Source organism: Trichosporon asahii (genome assembly GCF_000293215.1).
Source record: "Trichosporon asahii var. asahii CBS 2479 unplaced genomic scaffold scaffold00075, whole genome shotgun sequence".
In the NCBI taxonomy this organism is placed as follows: Eukaryota; Fungi; Basidiomycota; class Tremellomycetes; order Trichosporonales; family Trichosporonaceae; genus Trichosporon; species Trichosporon asahii.
This window is the reverse complement of record NW_014040850.1, coordinates 1335386-1349234: the sequence shown is the minus strand read 5'-3', so window position 1 is coordinate 1349234 and position 13849 is coordinate 1335386. Positions and strand designations below refer to the sequence as shown.

The window sequence follows — 13849 nt, the reverse complement described above, 5'->3', positions numbered from 1 at the left end:
TCCGCCAAAGGCCGCGCCGATGCAGCTCGCGCCCCCGCCACCACCGCCTGCTGATGCCGCCGGTCGAGATCCCAACAACATGTCGCGCGGAAACTCGGCTAGCGGCGCTTCAGACAACTCGGAGGGAAGACGCGAACGCCCGCCAGTGCCGGCCACTGTCCCCCTCGTCGACCCATCGCATCTGAACCCCTATCACTCGACGCTGCCGGACATGCAACCCCCGACGATTCTGACGCCGCTGCGAGCGCATTATCTGAAGAAGACGCTCGTCAATCTGCAGATCGCCCATGAGCTGAGTGTTATCACTGATCCAGTGCTCGGCGCCAATGCGCTTGGCTTACTCGGACCGCCTTTCATTCTTCCCGAGGAGGCAAAGCAGCTCGTCGCCGCCCGTATCGGCCGGGAGGCGATTCCCTCGGCGTACACGACCGGCGACCTTCCCTTCATGCGCTACATGTTCCATCAGTTCATGCTGCCCTTCCCGTTCCTCGCGGCTGCGCCCCCAACGTTTTGGAGCCACAAGGTTCAGCCATTCCTCTCCAGCTTCCTCGCCACTACCGGTGCAGCCCAGCATGCGACCAAGACGCCCCAAGAGCTCGAAATAGCCGAGAGTCTCATGACGAAAGAGGAAAAGAAGGAGGCCGAGGAGAAGGAGAAGCTCTGGGCCAAGATGAAGAAGCACCTCGGTCTGATGATCGGAGTCGGCATCAAGCTCGTCGGTGGAGAAGAGGTCGTCCGAATCGGGCAGAGCGAGCTGCGCCGCATTGAGCAAGCGCAGGAAGAGAAGCGGAGGAAGTACGCCGAGAAGCACGCTGCGGAGGGGCACCCGCCCCCAATGATTGCGTTCGACGTTAACGTCGTCGGCGTCCGCACCATCGTCCCCAAGAGCCGAGTACGACACAAGACGCACGAGGTGAGTAGTTGTGTCGCGGATAACGCTAACGTGCAGGAGTTCCTTATCCGAACGCAGCGGACGGGTGTGGCTGATGTTTTCGTCTCTCGCCGTTACGGAGATTTCCGACGTCTCGCAGAGGAGCTCCGCATCCAGTTCCCCGACATTGAGCTCCCGAACCCGCCACCAAAGGATAAGAGCGCGGCCAACGTCCCTCCGAAGACTGAGCACAGCGGCTACAGCGCATACAACCCGTTGCGCATGATCTACGGATCTGGCACCTCCTCCCCACAGCAGAGCGGCACCAACACTCCCTCGCCTAGGGCATCGGGGGAGACTGAGCGGCCGGACAACCTCGATGGTGCGACGCTTCCTCCTGCGATGCCGCTCTCGCGAGAGAAGAACCGTCTCACACTTCGAGCCTACCTGCAGTCGATCATGTCGATCCCGGAGATTGCCAACTCGCCCGTTATGCGGTCTTTCCTCCTCTCTGCGCCGACGACACTGACACCGCCCGAGGCCGCCGACGTCCAGCGTCGCCTCGAGGCCGACGCCGTGCGAGAAGAGGGCCGCAAGCGGTTCCGTGAGGAGGCGGAGCGACGAGTCGAAGCGCTGCGCGGCGGTCTGGCTGCGTTCAAGGGCGACATTCTCAGTCAGGAGGGCGGACTCAAGAGTGTGTTTGACGTTGTGCGCCGAGTCGAGCGGGTCGAGGACCTCCCGCCCGCCGAGAAGAGCGTGCTCGAGTGGGGACGCATCTCGTGAGTAAGTGTGTGCCAGGTCAGCCACTGACGTCAGCTTCGCCGCGACCATCTTCCAGCTCTACGTTGCCTCGGACACGGCGTCCGACTCGCTCGCGTCCCTCAAGCGCGTGCACGGCATCATGCCGTACTTCATGCTGAAGGGGATCCTCAAGATCTCCAACCCAATGGCGATGATCCGCGGTATCCTCGACCTTTTCCTTGCGCGTCCCTTCGGGGGACAAAGTCTTCTGCAGAAGATGTTCTCGACATCGCTGACAGAGGACCTGCGCTACCTTGCTGAAGACATTGCTGCGGTTCAGGATAAGATCGATGATCCCGTACTCTGTCAAAAGGTCGAGCAGTACGTGCGCTCCTCGTGGGAGGCGCAAGAGGTGTACCGCAAAGAGGCAGTTTCTGAGAACTGCGAGCTTCTCGTGGCCATCCTGCGCTCTCCCGAGGCGCCGAGTCTGTCGCGCGGACAGATCCAGCGCGTGTTCCGCGCATCTCGCGCGTACCGCGAATGGAAGGCCGAGCAGGCCGAGTACGGCGACTCGGACGACGAGGAGGGCCCGGACAACGACGACGCGTGGCTGTTCGAGGACCTGAACATTCTCCTCAAGCTCATGACGAGGAAGAAGGAGAAGGAGGCCATGCTCGCGCTCATCTTTGAGGGCGTCACGGCCGAACTGCTCAAGGACATTATCACCATCTTCTACGCGCCCCTCGCGACAGTGTACAAGGCCGCTAGCATCGCCGACTCACTGGGCGACCTGCAGGCGTTTATCAACGACATGATCCGCACGGTCGAGCAGGTCGAGGAATGTAAGTTAGGAGGTTAGAGAGGTCAACTGACGCCCAGTGTCGCAGGAAGACCCGCAGCGCACGGTGCAGACGTTCATCGACCTGGTGCAGCGGCACGAGCAGGCGTTCTACACCTTTGTGCACAACGTGCACACGAAGGGTCAGGGCCTCTTCGACAGCCTGATGGGCTGGATCGAGCTCTTCCTCGGGTACGCGCGCACCGGCCTGGACACGCCGTTAGACCTGGAGAACTTGCTTCCGATGGGCGGTCCGGAGCGTGCTGCCATCATGGCCGAGGTCGACGCGGTGGCGCAGTACCACTACAAGCTCAAGGTCGTGCACGAGGAGAAGGTGCGCCGGCGCTTCCAATCGGCTGGCATGGACCAGCAAGCGACGGAGGAGGCCCAGCTGGTCGATTCGGTCATGCAGTCCCTCTCCCTGGGAGAGAACACGGTCGGCGCGGCCGAGGAAGTGGCCGACGAGGAGTCGGACGAGGAAGAGTACGATGAGCGGTACGAGGACAGCGAGACGTCGTCGATCATCAGTGGCGCGTCGACGCTCAGCCTCAACGCTGCGGGGGGGAAGCGGACTGTTCCCCCATCGCCGCTTGCGAAGGGCGAGCACCACCGACACCGCCGCCACGGCAGTAATGGGAGCAACGAGCCTCCGCCCGTCCCGCCGAAGGATGGCAACCCCTTGCCAGTGCCCCCGAAGGCGAATCACCAGCAGCAGGGGCAGCACAAGAAGCGCCGCAGGAAACGAAACCTCCAGACCCTCCAGCCGCCCAAGACGCCGCACCTTGATGAGCTCAGGCCGCTGTTCGTCGAGGCTGTCAAGCCGCTCTTGAAGGTGAAGCCGATCAAGGCGTGAGGCATCAGCGAGCGAGAAGGGGCCGAGCGGCGTGTCGGAGTCGAAGAAGTAAAAATGGGGTCAGAAGGTTATCCGGTTACTTATAGAGAAACGCATAATAGGAACTTGACATAGATGCATTGCAGTGGTACCCTGGTACACTCGACTCAGCCTCAGCCCTCCACACTTCTCTCGCCTCGTCCCACCATCGTCTAATTAGGTGTGAAGGGGGGACTAATCACGCCGCCTAGCAGGACTGAAGCGCATCAAGGACACTTCGCGAACGGAGAACTGGCCCATGATCCGGCTCAAGTCCCCGCCATACGTCCTGAACGTCTCGCGCGAGGGGATAGTGACATACGCAACAACGACAGTCTTCATGACGAGCGAATTCACGCGCATGACCGTGTTGATCCATTTCCAGCTCTGGCGCTCCGCGTACCAGTCCGTGCTGGCGTGGGGCGACTGATCCCTGTCTTCATTATTCATATAGACGGGCACGACGAGGATGGAGAAGGCGCTGTGGCTAAAAACCGGCCCACGACGGTACAACAACCAGTCGACGCAGAACTTGATGCCGGAGCGGACACACCATCCCAATGCCCTGAAGTGCGCGTAGACTGCGTACTGCACCAGCAGCGGGTCGTCGGGGAGGATCTCGGTGTTGATCGTGCCCGGCACGCCGGGGAGGGGGGTTAGGAGGGCCGTCACTTCGCGGCCAGAGGGGACCATTGCGTTCTGCGGTCATGTCAGTTATACGCTCCCTGAACAAAGCTGGGGAGAGGCCATCGTGGCATCGGGGACACGTACCTCCTCGGGATCATGGATCTTGAGCACGCCAATCGACGCCAAGAACAGCGCCTCGGGGTACGACAGCTGCAGGTGCTCCCTCTCGTCCACGAGCTCAGCCACCGTCTCGGTCAGCGCGGCGTCCTTCGCCCGCTCCTCTGCACGGCGCTGGGCTTCTGCCTCCTTCTCCGCCGCCTGGGCAGCTAGTTCCTCCTCTGTCGGTCCGGCCTGCTCGGCCGCCGCGACCTCCGCAGCCTTCGCTGGTGTTGCAGTGCCCGGGGTGCCCGAGGTCGAGGGGCCGGCTCCACCGGGAGTAGTAGGGGCATTGGGCTTTCTGCGGAACGCCTTCTTCCCCCTGTTACGGTTTGCGTCGGGCCGCGTTGGGCGGACAAGGAAGGTTTGCGGCGTGAGCGCGTTGACGTCGAGATCGTCGCCCTCTGCTTCCTGTCCCTCCTTCACCTCCTTCCCCTCCTTCTCTCCGTCACCACCCTCCTCGTCCTTCTCCTCCGTCGGCGTGTCAAGTTTCGGTGTTCCCGGCCTCGGCGTCTCGCCCGCCGCCTTCTTGGCCGCAACGACAGCCTCAGCCTTGATAGCCGCCTCCTTCATAGCCGCCGCGCGGTCGATTTTGAACTGTTTCCTCTCCTTGCGTCTCTGTTCCCTAATCTTCTCGGCATTCGCCGCATTTCCGCCCTTCAGCAACTCCCTTCGTCCATCCCGCCAACTCGGCTCGGAGCGGCTCAAACTGCCCTTTCCAAAGAACCCGCGCTCGAAGAGCAACCTCATGTCCTCCGGGTCCGAGACGAAGACACTCTGCGTGTCCCGGTCCAACACGCCTATGACTGTGGGCACAATGGCGCGCGCAGAGGTGAAGAGGCCCAGACGGACAACGGTCGAATTGGGGGGAGGCGAGGCGAGTGCCGCGGCATACAATGGCGACTCGGGCAGGAGGATCGGGAGCGGCGTGCCGTACTTCTTGTTGTTGGCTGCGGCGCGCGCACGCCCTTTGGACTGGAAGCCTCCCGGGCCCACGGGGGCGGGGACGCTGGCTGGGATCGACATGGCGCCTACGTTGCTGGGTGTGCGTCGAGGTGTGGTTGCGGAATGAAGTGCAGGTATCGAGTCGCCTTGCCGCAGAATGGAGGCCAAGTGGTCGCCTGGGTCCAAAATGTTGTTGGGGCTCCACACCTGGAGAGGGTTACGTAAAGCGTAAATAGTGGTGGCAGGGCGTGAAAAGTCGGAACGATGTGTGTCTGGGGAGCAAGTTGGAGGGAGGACGGATGACCATGCAGCTCGCTGCGCTCGCTGCCTGCGTACGATGCTAGAATAGTGCATGATGACTTGATTGGCTACTCTACAGACTGTCTACTGAATGAAAATGATGTGCTGCGGTGTCGCAGCGTAGGGCTTTGGGCAAAGAGCGTGACTGACTGGTGCTCGCCTGCGGCTCGCGCTTGGCCGCTTAAGCCTGCTGGGGCTGTTCCGGCTCGCCCTCCTCGAACGCCTGCATCTTGGCGATAGCCTCGTCCCACGCAGCGGCGCGGGCGTCGGCGACGCGCTGCGCCTTGGCCGACAGCGGGTAGCCGTAGCGGAGGTCCCGGGGCGCCTTGCCGTAGACGGGGGCGGGGACACCGTGGATGCGCTCGTACGTCTCGTTGACGTACTTCCTGTCCTCCTTGGTCCACTCGGAGCGGATGACGGAGGCGGCAGCGACGTCCTTGGCGGTGAGGCCGGCAGACTCGAGGAACGCACGCAGGTTGAAGTTGGCACGCTCAGACGACATCGTGCCGCCGTTCTCCTTCTGGGCAAGCACGATGAAGGCGCAGCGATGCTTGCCGGAGCCGGAGCAGGGGACGGGCGGCTCGTAGGACACAAACTCGTTTCCGGGGCCGGTGATCAGGTCGACCTCGCCGGAGAGGATCGACAGCGGGATGTCGCTCTTGGCGTAGAGGAGGCGCTGCTCGTACGAGGCCGTCTCGTGGTTGGGAATGTCGGCGTCGACGATGAGGAGCGTGTACAGTGCCTTGGTGTCGACGGGGGCGAGGGGGGAGACACCAGGCGGCTGGTCAAAGAACTGGAGCGAGACCTTGGGCGGGTTCGCGAGCTGCGACGGGGGAAGGATCGTGCCGGCCTCAATGCCCTCGATGCGCAGGGCGCCGCGCTGCGAAACGTCGGGAAGGAGGTCGGGAACGATGCCGAGCTGGTACACACGCTGCATGACGAGGTCGAGCTCGCCGGCGCGCGTCCACGCCTGCCTCGCGAGATGGCGCATGACCGGGCGGTCCATCTGGCCCTTGCCGCCGTTCTCGGAGAACTCGCGCCGCGTCGCGGGGTCGTCGAGCATGGCTTCGACCTGCATGCGCGCTATCCGCTGAGCCTGCTCCGGCGTCGGGTTGGCGCCGACCTTGGCCTGGAACTCCTGGGCGCGAGCCTGCTTCTTCGCCGTCTGCTCCGCAATGTATTCGAGGGCGAGGTCGTAGGCCTGGTCCTGTCCCGCGGGCAGGGCGGGCTTGAAGCTTGACGGAGGGGCCGAAGTCGACTCGGCGCGGGCGAACAGGCGCGAAGGGCCGGAGCGCACAGCGCGCGCAAGCACCTGAGGGCGGACCATGGTGCTCTTGGTGGTGTTTTGGATGTGGAGGGAGGGGGGTGTAGCAAGAGAGTGCAACCAGAGCCAGTCAACTCGCCTCGATCTCGTCTTGCTCTACGCTGCTCTGCGTGCTCGACTTTCCAGCCCGAAATCTCTGGCTGAGCCGGAGAGAAAGCCAGGAACCGGAGTTATCAGTATCGCCGTCCGGTGGAGGAGTCAGGAACGTCCTGTGGCACTCGTCGCGTGGTCTGGCTCAGCGGCAAATGGCGGCGTGCACGTGAATGACAGAGCGGTCAGTCGTCGTCACTCGCGACGATGAGGGACGTTCATCGTCCGCCGCCGACGAGCTCAATAACGCCCAGAGCATCGTTCCGTGTCGACGTTGTCAACGAGGTGCAGTCAGCAGGATTGAAGAGCAGCATTGTGGCGCCTGCAGGCTCGCCCCTTGCCCAGCGTAGCTAGTCATACGAGCAGAGGTCGGGGGCGACAGATTGGAATATTGGAACGAGTGGTGCGGAAGTAAATGGAAACATGGGCAGGTTGCACAAGTTGGATGACATCGATGGACAGGCCAGGTCCACCCACAGACACTTCTGAGCGCCAGGTTCCAGGTTCAACCTGTTATTGACTTTGGCTGCCCACTGTCACCACTGACACACACACAAACAACATCTCCTTCTTGCTCCCTCCCCCTACTGCACACACCCCACTTCGGCCACCACAGGACAAGGACTAGGAGAGACCAGACCCAGTAACTCTCTTCCTCTTCCGTTACGTCCTCTCCTTCACTCCCCCCTCGTCGCCCGCCTGAAGGCACAGACATGGCGCAGGCTCACGCCACAACATTAAAGCGTCCTCGCACCGACCCACCTTCGCCATCATCGTCATCGTCCCCTAAGCGCGCCGCGTCAGAAGACACTGCCTCCAGCCCTCCTGCCTCCCTCGCTCCGGCTACCCACAACGCCTTTCCATCGTCTCCTCTCAGAATGGACCTCGACGACGACGGACAGAGCAGCTCTGGCTGGGTCGCCCAGACCGGCCGAGTCTCACTGGGCGAGGGCGACGCCGAGAACGGTGCCATGTCCCAATCCGACAGCAAGCAGCTCTACGACGCTGTCCTCGGTAAGAGCTGGGACACCGGTGCTCAAGCTGACGAAGCAGGTGCTCTCCCTCCTCCGTACACTGAGCGATCAACGTTCTACCTGATTCCCAAGTCATACCTGAGGGACCTCTCTCAGCATGCGCTCGACGGTGGCGAGGGAACGCCCCCGTCTCTGGACATCACTCCGCTCGTCGCCTGCACCACCCCGACCGAGCTCACGGCCCTGATCCCCGGTCATGAGTCTGAGCCGCAGAAGCAGTTGTTCTGGCGACTCCGCGACGGCCTGCAGGAGGACGAGGACTTTATCTATGTCGGCTCCATGGGCTGGGAGGCGTTAGTCAAGGCTTACAACTATCCCGCCGACAGCCCGCAGCTCCCCCGTCTGTGTCTCGCCGGAGAACGGATCGAGATCGCCCCCCAGACCTACCGCCTGCATGTTGTCTCGACCGAGCCTTCCATCCCCGTTCCGCCTGCTGCGCCGCCCGCTCCCATCACCATCACTGCCCCGAGCACCACTACCTACTCCGAGCTCAAGACGTTCGTCCGAGCCCTCTTCGCGGACAAGATCTCCGTCGGCGCCCCGCTCCGCCTGTGGACTCTCGACACGCAGGAGTCGCCGTCGTCGCTCGAGATCGACGCAAAGGACATGCCCAAGCTCTCGGCCAAGATGATGTCCGGCAACGACAGGACGCTGGCTGATGGTGGCTTCGCGGACGGCGACGACATCGTCCTCGAGGTCAGCTCGTCTAGCAGCGCCGGCGCTGTCGACTGGCCGCTGACTGCTGACGCGAACGGAAATGCGACGGAGAAGCTGCAGCCGCTGTTCGGAAAGCCCGCATTCTACTCCGGCAACTCTGCGGCGGGGTCGTCGACGAGCTCGTTGGCGGCCTTCAACAAGCCGCAGACGAGGTCGCAGTCGCGCACTCGCAGCGGTCACGGTCTCGTTGGCCTGAACAACCTCGGTAACACTTGCTTCATGGCGTCAGCCACGCAATGTCTCAGCAACACGTCCGTCCTGGCCGACTACTTCCTTTGTGAGTTTTCCTTAGGTGCTCTTAAACTGATATCAGCCGGTGTTTATCGCGAGGAGCTCAACCCGGATAACCCGCTGGGCATGCACGGCCAGGTTGCCGAGGCCTTCGGCGAGACGCTCGAGGCTCTCTGGACGTCACCCGCACACTCTTCTTTCTCGCCCCGCCGCCTGAAGTCGACGTGCTCCCGATTTGCCCCGCAGTTCGCCGGCTACGGACAGCACGACACGCAAGAATTCCTGGCCTTCCTGCTCGACGGACTGCACGAGGATTTGAACCGTATCAAGAAAAAGCCATACATCGAGAAGCCGGATTGGAAGCCCGGAGGTGGAGACCGCGAACTCGCCGAGCTCGGAAAGGAGTGCTGGGAGGGTTACAAGAAGCGCAACGACTCGGTCATCGTCGATCTGTTCCAGGGTCAGCTTCAGAGCACCCTCGTCTGTCCGGAGTGTCACAAGGAGTCCATCACGATGGACCCGTTCATGTACCTCACGGTGCCCATGCCCATCACGCAGACCCGTACGTTCAAGTGCATCTACTTCCCGAAGGACACCGACCTCGCCCCCGTCAATGTCCAGCTCCTCGTGCCCGCCAACGCCTCGTTCTCGACCGTCAAGGAGAAGCTTGGTCAGCTGCTCCAGACGAACGGCAACAACATTGTCGGCTTTGACTGTTGGAAGGGCGGCATCTACGCCTGGTGGCTTGACTCGGACCCGAACACGGAGGCAAAGGACCACGATGTTGCGATCTTCCATGACGTTGGCGTTCCCGTCACCGCCACCCACAAGGCGGTTGGTACCGTTCCCACGGACGGATCTGTGACTGTTCCCGTCTACACGTTCCGCCCGAACGACTCGCCGCGTTCATCGTTCTCCCGCGGCGACTCGGCCCCGTCGGAGGGATGCCTCGAGCCGTTCTTCATCACCCTCTCCAAGGAGGAGGCCATGGATCCGGCAGCCGTCCGCGAGGCGGTCATGCGTGGCTACTCGCGTTTGGTCAAGCCCGAGCAGCGTAACGCGCTGTTCGTGAAGCCTAACGCTCCTCAGGCCCAGCCTCTTCCGGATGTCGATGACGAGGATGATGAGGTCGCTGAGATCCGCGTCGATGAGGAAGACGCCGAGGGCATTGATCCCACGATGCTTGCGCCTCCCTCTGTCGAGGGCATTCCCCGTTCAACGAGCTCGCTGTCAATTGCGTCCCAGTCGGGCCGTGTCGTGGCCCGTGGAGATCTGTTCAAGATTTACGTTGCGGATGCCGCCAGTGCCGAGTCCAACTCGTCGGGCATGAGCTTCTTCAAGAAGCAGGACCCGAACGTGCACAACCTGTACCGCGGCAACCCCTCGGGTGCGCAGGGCAGCTGGTCGTCGCTTGAGAAGCGGGCGCGCGCTAAGCGGCCGGTCCTGCAGCGTATGGCGTCGAGCTTCTCGAACCTCGTTGGCACCAGCAACAGCGCTGCGGGCTCTGCGGCCAACTCGGACGACGAGGCCGAGGCTGAGGACTCAAAGCAGCCGAAGCAGCCTGCTGCGTGTGTCCGCCCTGGAGAGGCTCTGTTTGTGCAGTGGAAGAACTCCAAGTTTGAGGAGTTCTTCGAGCCGCGACGCGAGCAGCTGCTGCGCGGACTCGAGCTTGTGGTTGACCCTGCTATTGCTAAGGACGCGGAGAAGAAGGGCCGTGGGCGCGCGATCACGCTCGACGACTGTCTCGACGAGTTCTCAAAGGAGGAGACGCTGGGCCAGGACGACTTGTGGTATTGCCCCGTGTGCAAGAAGCACCAGCCGGCGACGAAGAAGCTCGAGATCTACAAGGCGCCCGACATCCTCGTCATCTGCATCAAGCGTTTCGGCTCGGCCCGCACTCTGCGCGACAAGCTCGACCACATGGTCAGCTTCCCGAACGAGGGGTTGGATCTTGACGAGCGCATCGGCGAGCGCCGGATCACGCAGTCGTTGCACCTCACGCCGGAGGAGGCCAAGCACTATGGCATCGAGCACTCGACCGAGCCCTTCATCTACGACCTGTACGCGGTCGACAACCACTTTGGTGGCCTTGGAGGCGGTCACTACACCGCCTTCTGCCGGAACAAGGACGACCACCAGTGGTATAACTACGACGATTCGCGTGTCTCGAAGGCGTCGGCCGAGGGCGTACAGTCCCGCGCTGCGTACCTGCTCTTCTACAAGCGCCGCACGGAGCGTCCCATCGGTGGCATCTCTCGTATCAAGGCGGAGGAGGCTTCGCGCCACGTCACGCCTATGCCCTCCGAGCCCGCGTCGCCCGTGCTCGGCCCCAGCGTGCCAGCGTCTGCTATGGCGAGCTCCTTCCCGTCAATGCCGGGCACGCCGCTGCAGCCGTCGCCGACCGTTTCCCCGCAGGGCTCAGACGACAGCGACGACGACGTGCCTCTCGGCCGCAGCCGTGCCGCTCCTGCGACCGTCAGCGACCTGACTGCCGCAGGTGCACAGGTCGGATTCGGGAATACGATGTGGGGCGCGGCCGCGGTCCCGCCGCCGACGGCGCACGGATTCGGCCTGCCCACTCCCGACGCGAGTGACTCGGAGGCTCCCGAGACTAGCAACGGAGAGCAAGGGCTCGGAGGCTCGTACCACGTCGTTAGGAGCGATGGCACGAGCGAGTCGGCTGAGATGGTCAGCGCCCCGTCCCCGCCGAGCGAGTAGGCTAAGCAACTAGAATAGTGATGTAATAATTGTACTGTAGCAGTGCGAGTGCCTACGCTTTGTCAGCCTGCAATGCTGTCTGCAGCTGCCTGCGAGGTCTGGAGGAAGGGAGGTGTGTGATCGCACTGCCATCTCAAGTCATGTGGGGCCCCAGGGAAGACGCGTCTGATATCATCTGATATCAACATGAACGCGCCAAGATTGCCGCTTACATTCCACACTCCTCACATCAGACGCAGTCTACGAATCTCGCCATGGCGCCCGTGACGAGGTCGAAACGGATCCGGTCGGAAACAACGAGCCCACAACCTGGTCCTGGAGATGCTCGAAGCGTAGCGCCTACGACAAGGTCTTCCAAACGACTCAGATCTGGCGCCGCCAGCCCACAACTTGAAGAAGGTGTGCGTGAGAAGGCGCCTGCGATGGGGTCCTCTAAGCGAACGCGATCCGGTACTGCCATTACACAGCCCGAGTCTCCTGAAGGTCCTCGACGTCGGAAAGGTGCTCGGAAGAATGCTCAATCAACTCGAGCGGCCCCTCAAGCACCCCCTCAAGCACCCCCGCCAACTGTTCCTCGAGCAGCACCTCCAGCACCCCCGCCACCTGTTCCTCCAGCAGCACCTCGAAAGCGGACGATACCCGCCGAGCTGCTCTCCACGATATGCGGCCACCTCTTCGACGACGGAGCGATTGGCACGCTGAACGCAATCATGCGCACCGGACCACTCGGGTACACCGTCGTCGGGCCCGTCCTCTACTCGACCCTGGTGGTCGACGACAGCTTTGCGGCCGTCCTCGAGGGTCTGGGCAAGAATGGTCGGAAGAGGGCGCTGTTTTGGAACGTGCGGCACATCTTCTTCGCAGCCACGGATACGAGGGCGATGGTGCAGTGCATTGCCAGGATAGTGGGCCATGTTGCGCACTATCCCCTGGCCGCCGACCCGCGAGACCCAGGCCCCGGGCCCGCAACTCCTTTCGCGACCGTAGACGGCGAGACGGAGCCGCTCTTTCCCAATCTGCACAGCGTCTCAATCGAGTCGCGGGCCTTCGTCCCCCTCGCGCTGAACCCAGACAGTCCCGCGCTCTTCCTGAAGATGTTCTGCCGCCCCTCAGTCGTGTGCGTCGAGTTCCCCACCCCCATGCGTGGTGGAGAACCACGTCACAGACCTACTCCTGCAGGGCAAGACTGTTCACCAGTCCTTCCGCGACCTCACCCCCCAGGAGCCAGAACCAGGCTTCCTAAAACGAATGCGGTTCTCGGACATTGCCGCTGACGGTCTTGCGGGGCGGAAGGGGCTGGACCGCCTCCGCCGAGCCCAGATCCGATACTTGCGCGCGAAGCGGGCAAGGGCCATGGCCGAAGTCCTGGGCAACCCGGTCGCACTCGAGGACTTGCTCCGGCTCTGGAACCCCGAGACTGTGACGCTGCACGGGTTCCGCTTCTTCCATCCCGGTATGGGCGAGTGGAGGCCGGGAGGGAGGGGGGTGGACTTCCTCTCCTGGGCACAGGGGAGGGTGAGGATCTTTGCGCCGACGGTGGGCTCGGAACATCCCGCGGACGAGGGCGGCCAGATCCCCGGTATCCCCGGGTTCCAGTGCAGACGCAAAGTCGGCGAGCTGGGACGGCGCTGCGCCTGCAACCAGCTGGGCATGTGGCGGCGGGCGGCGAAGTTCCTCGGCAGCGTGCATGTTCATTCCTTCCCTCCCAATCCTCCCAATGGTCCCCTTCCTCCCGCGAGCAGAAGTGCAATTAGCAAACCGACACTGGAACTGTGCAACGTCGGTCAAAACCTGCCCCTGTGGTGTGGATGCCGGTACGCGTACACGGCGGCGATCCAGAATCTGAAGACGTACGTGCGCGGCGAGGGCGCGCTGATGGCCCGATTGGAGGAGGGGATGTGGACGCGGCGGCAGGATACCACGCGCTTGGCGTATCATCTCGAGATCCCGCACTGGAGCGAGGTGGAGGGGTGCGCGTGTGGGCTTGCTGGGGTTCAGTTGGGCCATGATGCAAAGGAGCCGCTCGAGGCGGGGGTCCTGCAATGGTTCGAGGGTGACGTGGATGGCAAGGTCGTGCCGCGAGAACAGGGATGCGTGAGTTGAACTGAACTGAACTGAGGGGGAAGCTGCTGACACCCAGACGACACCGCATCCCTTTGATGAGAGGGAGGTGCGTTCGAATGACTGGGTTAATGACGATAGCGAGCTGTGGGAGGACGACGGGGATGATGGGTACGACTTTGACCGGAACCCGTGGCTGTTGATGGCGGTGCCTCGACCGCAAGCGCAACGGGCAAGGCGCAGGCGAGCGTAGTCCTCAGCACTAAGCGACGCCTGACTGTTATTCCTCGTCCTGTGGTCAGCTCTTGGTCAGCTACCCGGGTCA

At 62.7% G+C, this 13849-nt stretch overlaps 5 protein-coding genes across 5 annotated transcripts; 3 read left to right on the top strand and 2 right to left on the bottom strand.

The window, feature by feature from the left end:
• Window positions 1-19: 19 nt before the first annotated feature.
• A1Q1_06034 (uncharacterized protein) lies at window positions 20-3303 on the top strand (the record flags this gene model as incomplete). Its single annotated transcript, XM_014321243.1, has 3 exons — window positions 20-1650; window positions 1688-2454; window positions 2492-3303. 3 exons carry the CDS (start codon window positions 20-22, stop codon window positions 3301-3303), a joined length of 3210 nt encoding a protein of 1069 aa, XP_014176718.1.
• A 213-nt stretch (window positions 3304-3516) lies between these two features.
• Window positions 3517-5403, bottom strand: A1Q1_06033 (tRNA-intron endonuclease; the record flags this gene model as incomplete). Its single annotated transcript, XM_014321242.1, has 2 exons — window positions 3517-4020; window positions 4093-5403. 2 exons carry the CDS (start codon window positions 5401-5403, stop codon window positions 3517-3519), a joined length of 1815 nt encoding a protein of 604 aa, XP_014176717.1.
• A 127-nt stretch (window positions 5404-5530) lies between these two features.
• On the bottom strand, window positions 5531-6676 carry A1Q1_06032 (uncharacterized protein; the record flags this gene model as incomplete). Its single annotated transcript, XM_014321241.1, has 1 exon — window positions 5531-6676. One exon carries the CDS (start codon window positions 6674-6676, stop codon window positions 5531-5533), a length of 1146 nt encoding a protein of 381 aa, XP_014176716.1.
• An 800-nt stretch (window positions 6677-7476) lies between these two features.
• On the top strand, window positions 7477-11463 carry A1Q1_06031 (ubiquitin carboxyl-terminal hydrolase 12; the record flags this gene model as incomplete). Its single annotated transcript, XM_014321240.1, has 1 exon — window positions 7477-11463. The coding sequence occupies one exon, from the start codon at window positions 7477-7479 to the stop codon at window positions 11461-11463; it is 3987 nt and encodes a 1328-aa protein (XP_014176715.1).
• A 254-nt stretch (window positions 11464-11717) lies between these two features.
• Window positions 11718-13777, top strand: A1Q1_06030 (uncharacterized protein; the record flags this gene model as incomplete). The annotated part of the gene is made up of 3 exons (XM_014321239.1): window positions 11718-12578; window positions 12643-13557; window positions 13604-13777. 3 exons carry the CDS (start codon window positions 11718-11720, stop codon window positions 13775-13777), a joined length of 1950 nt encoding a protein of 649 aa, XP_014176714.1.
• Between the last annotated feature and the right edge of the window lie 72 nt (window positions 13778-13849).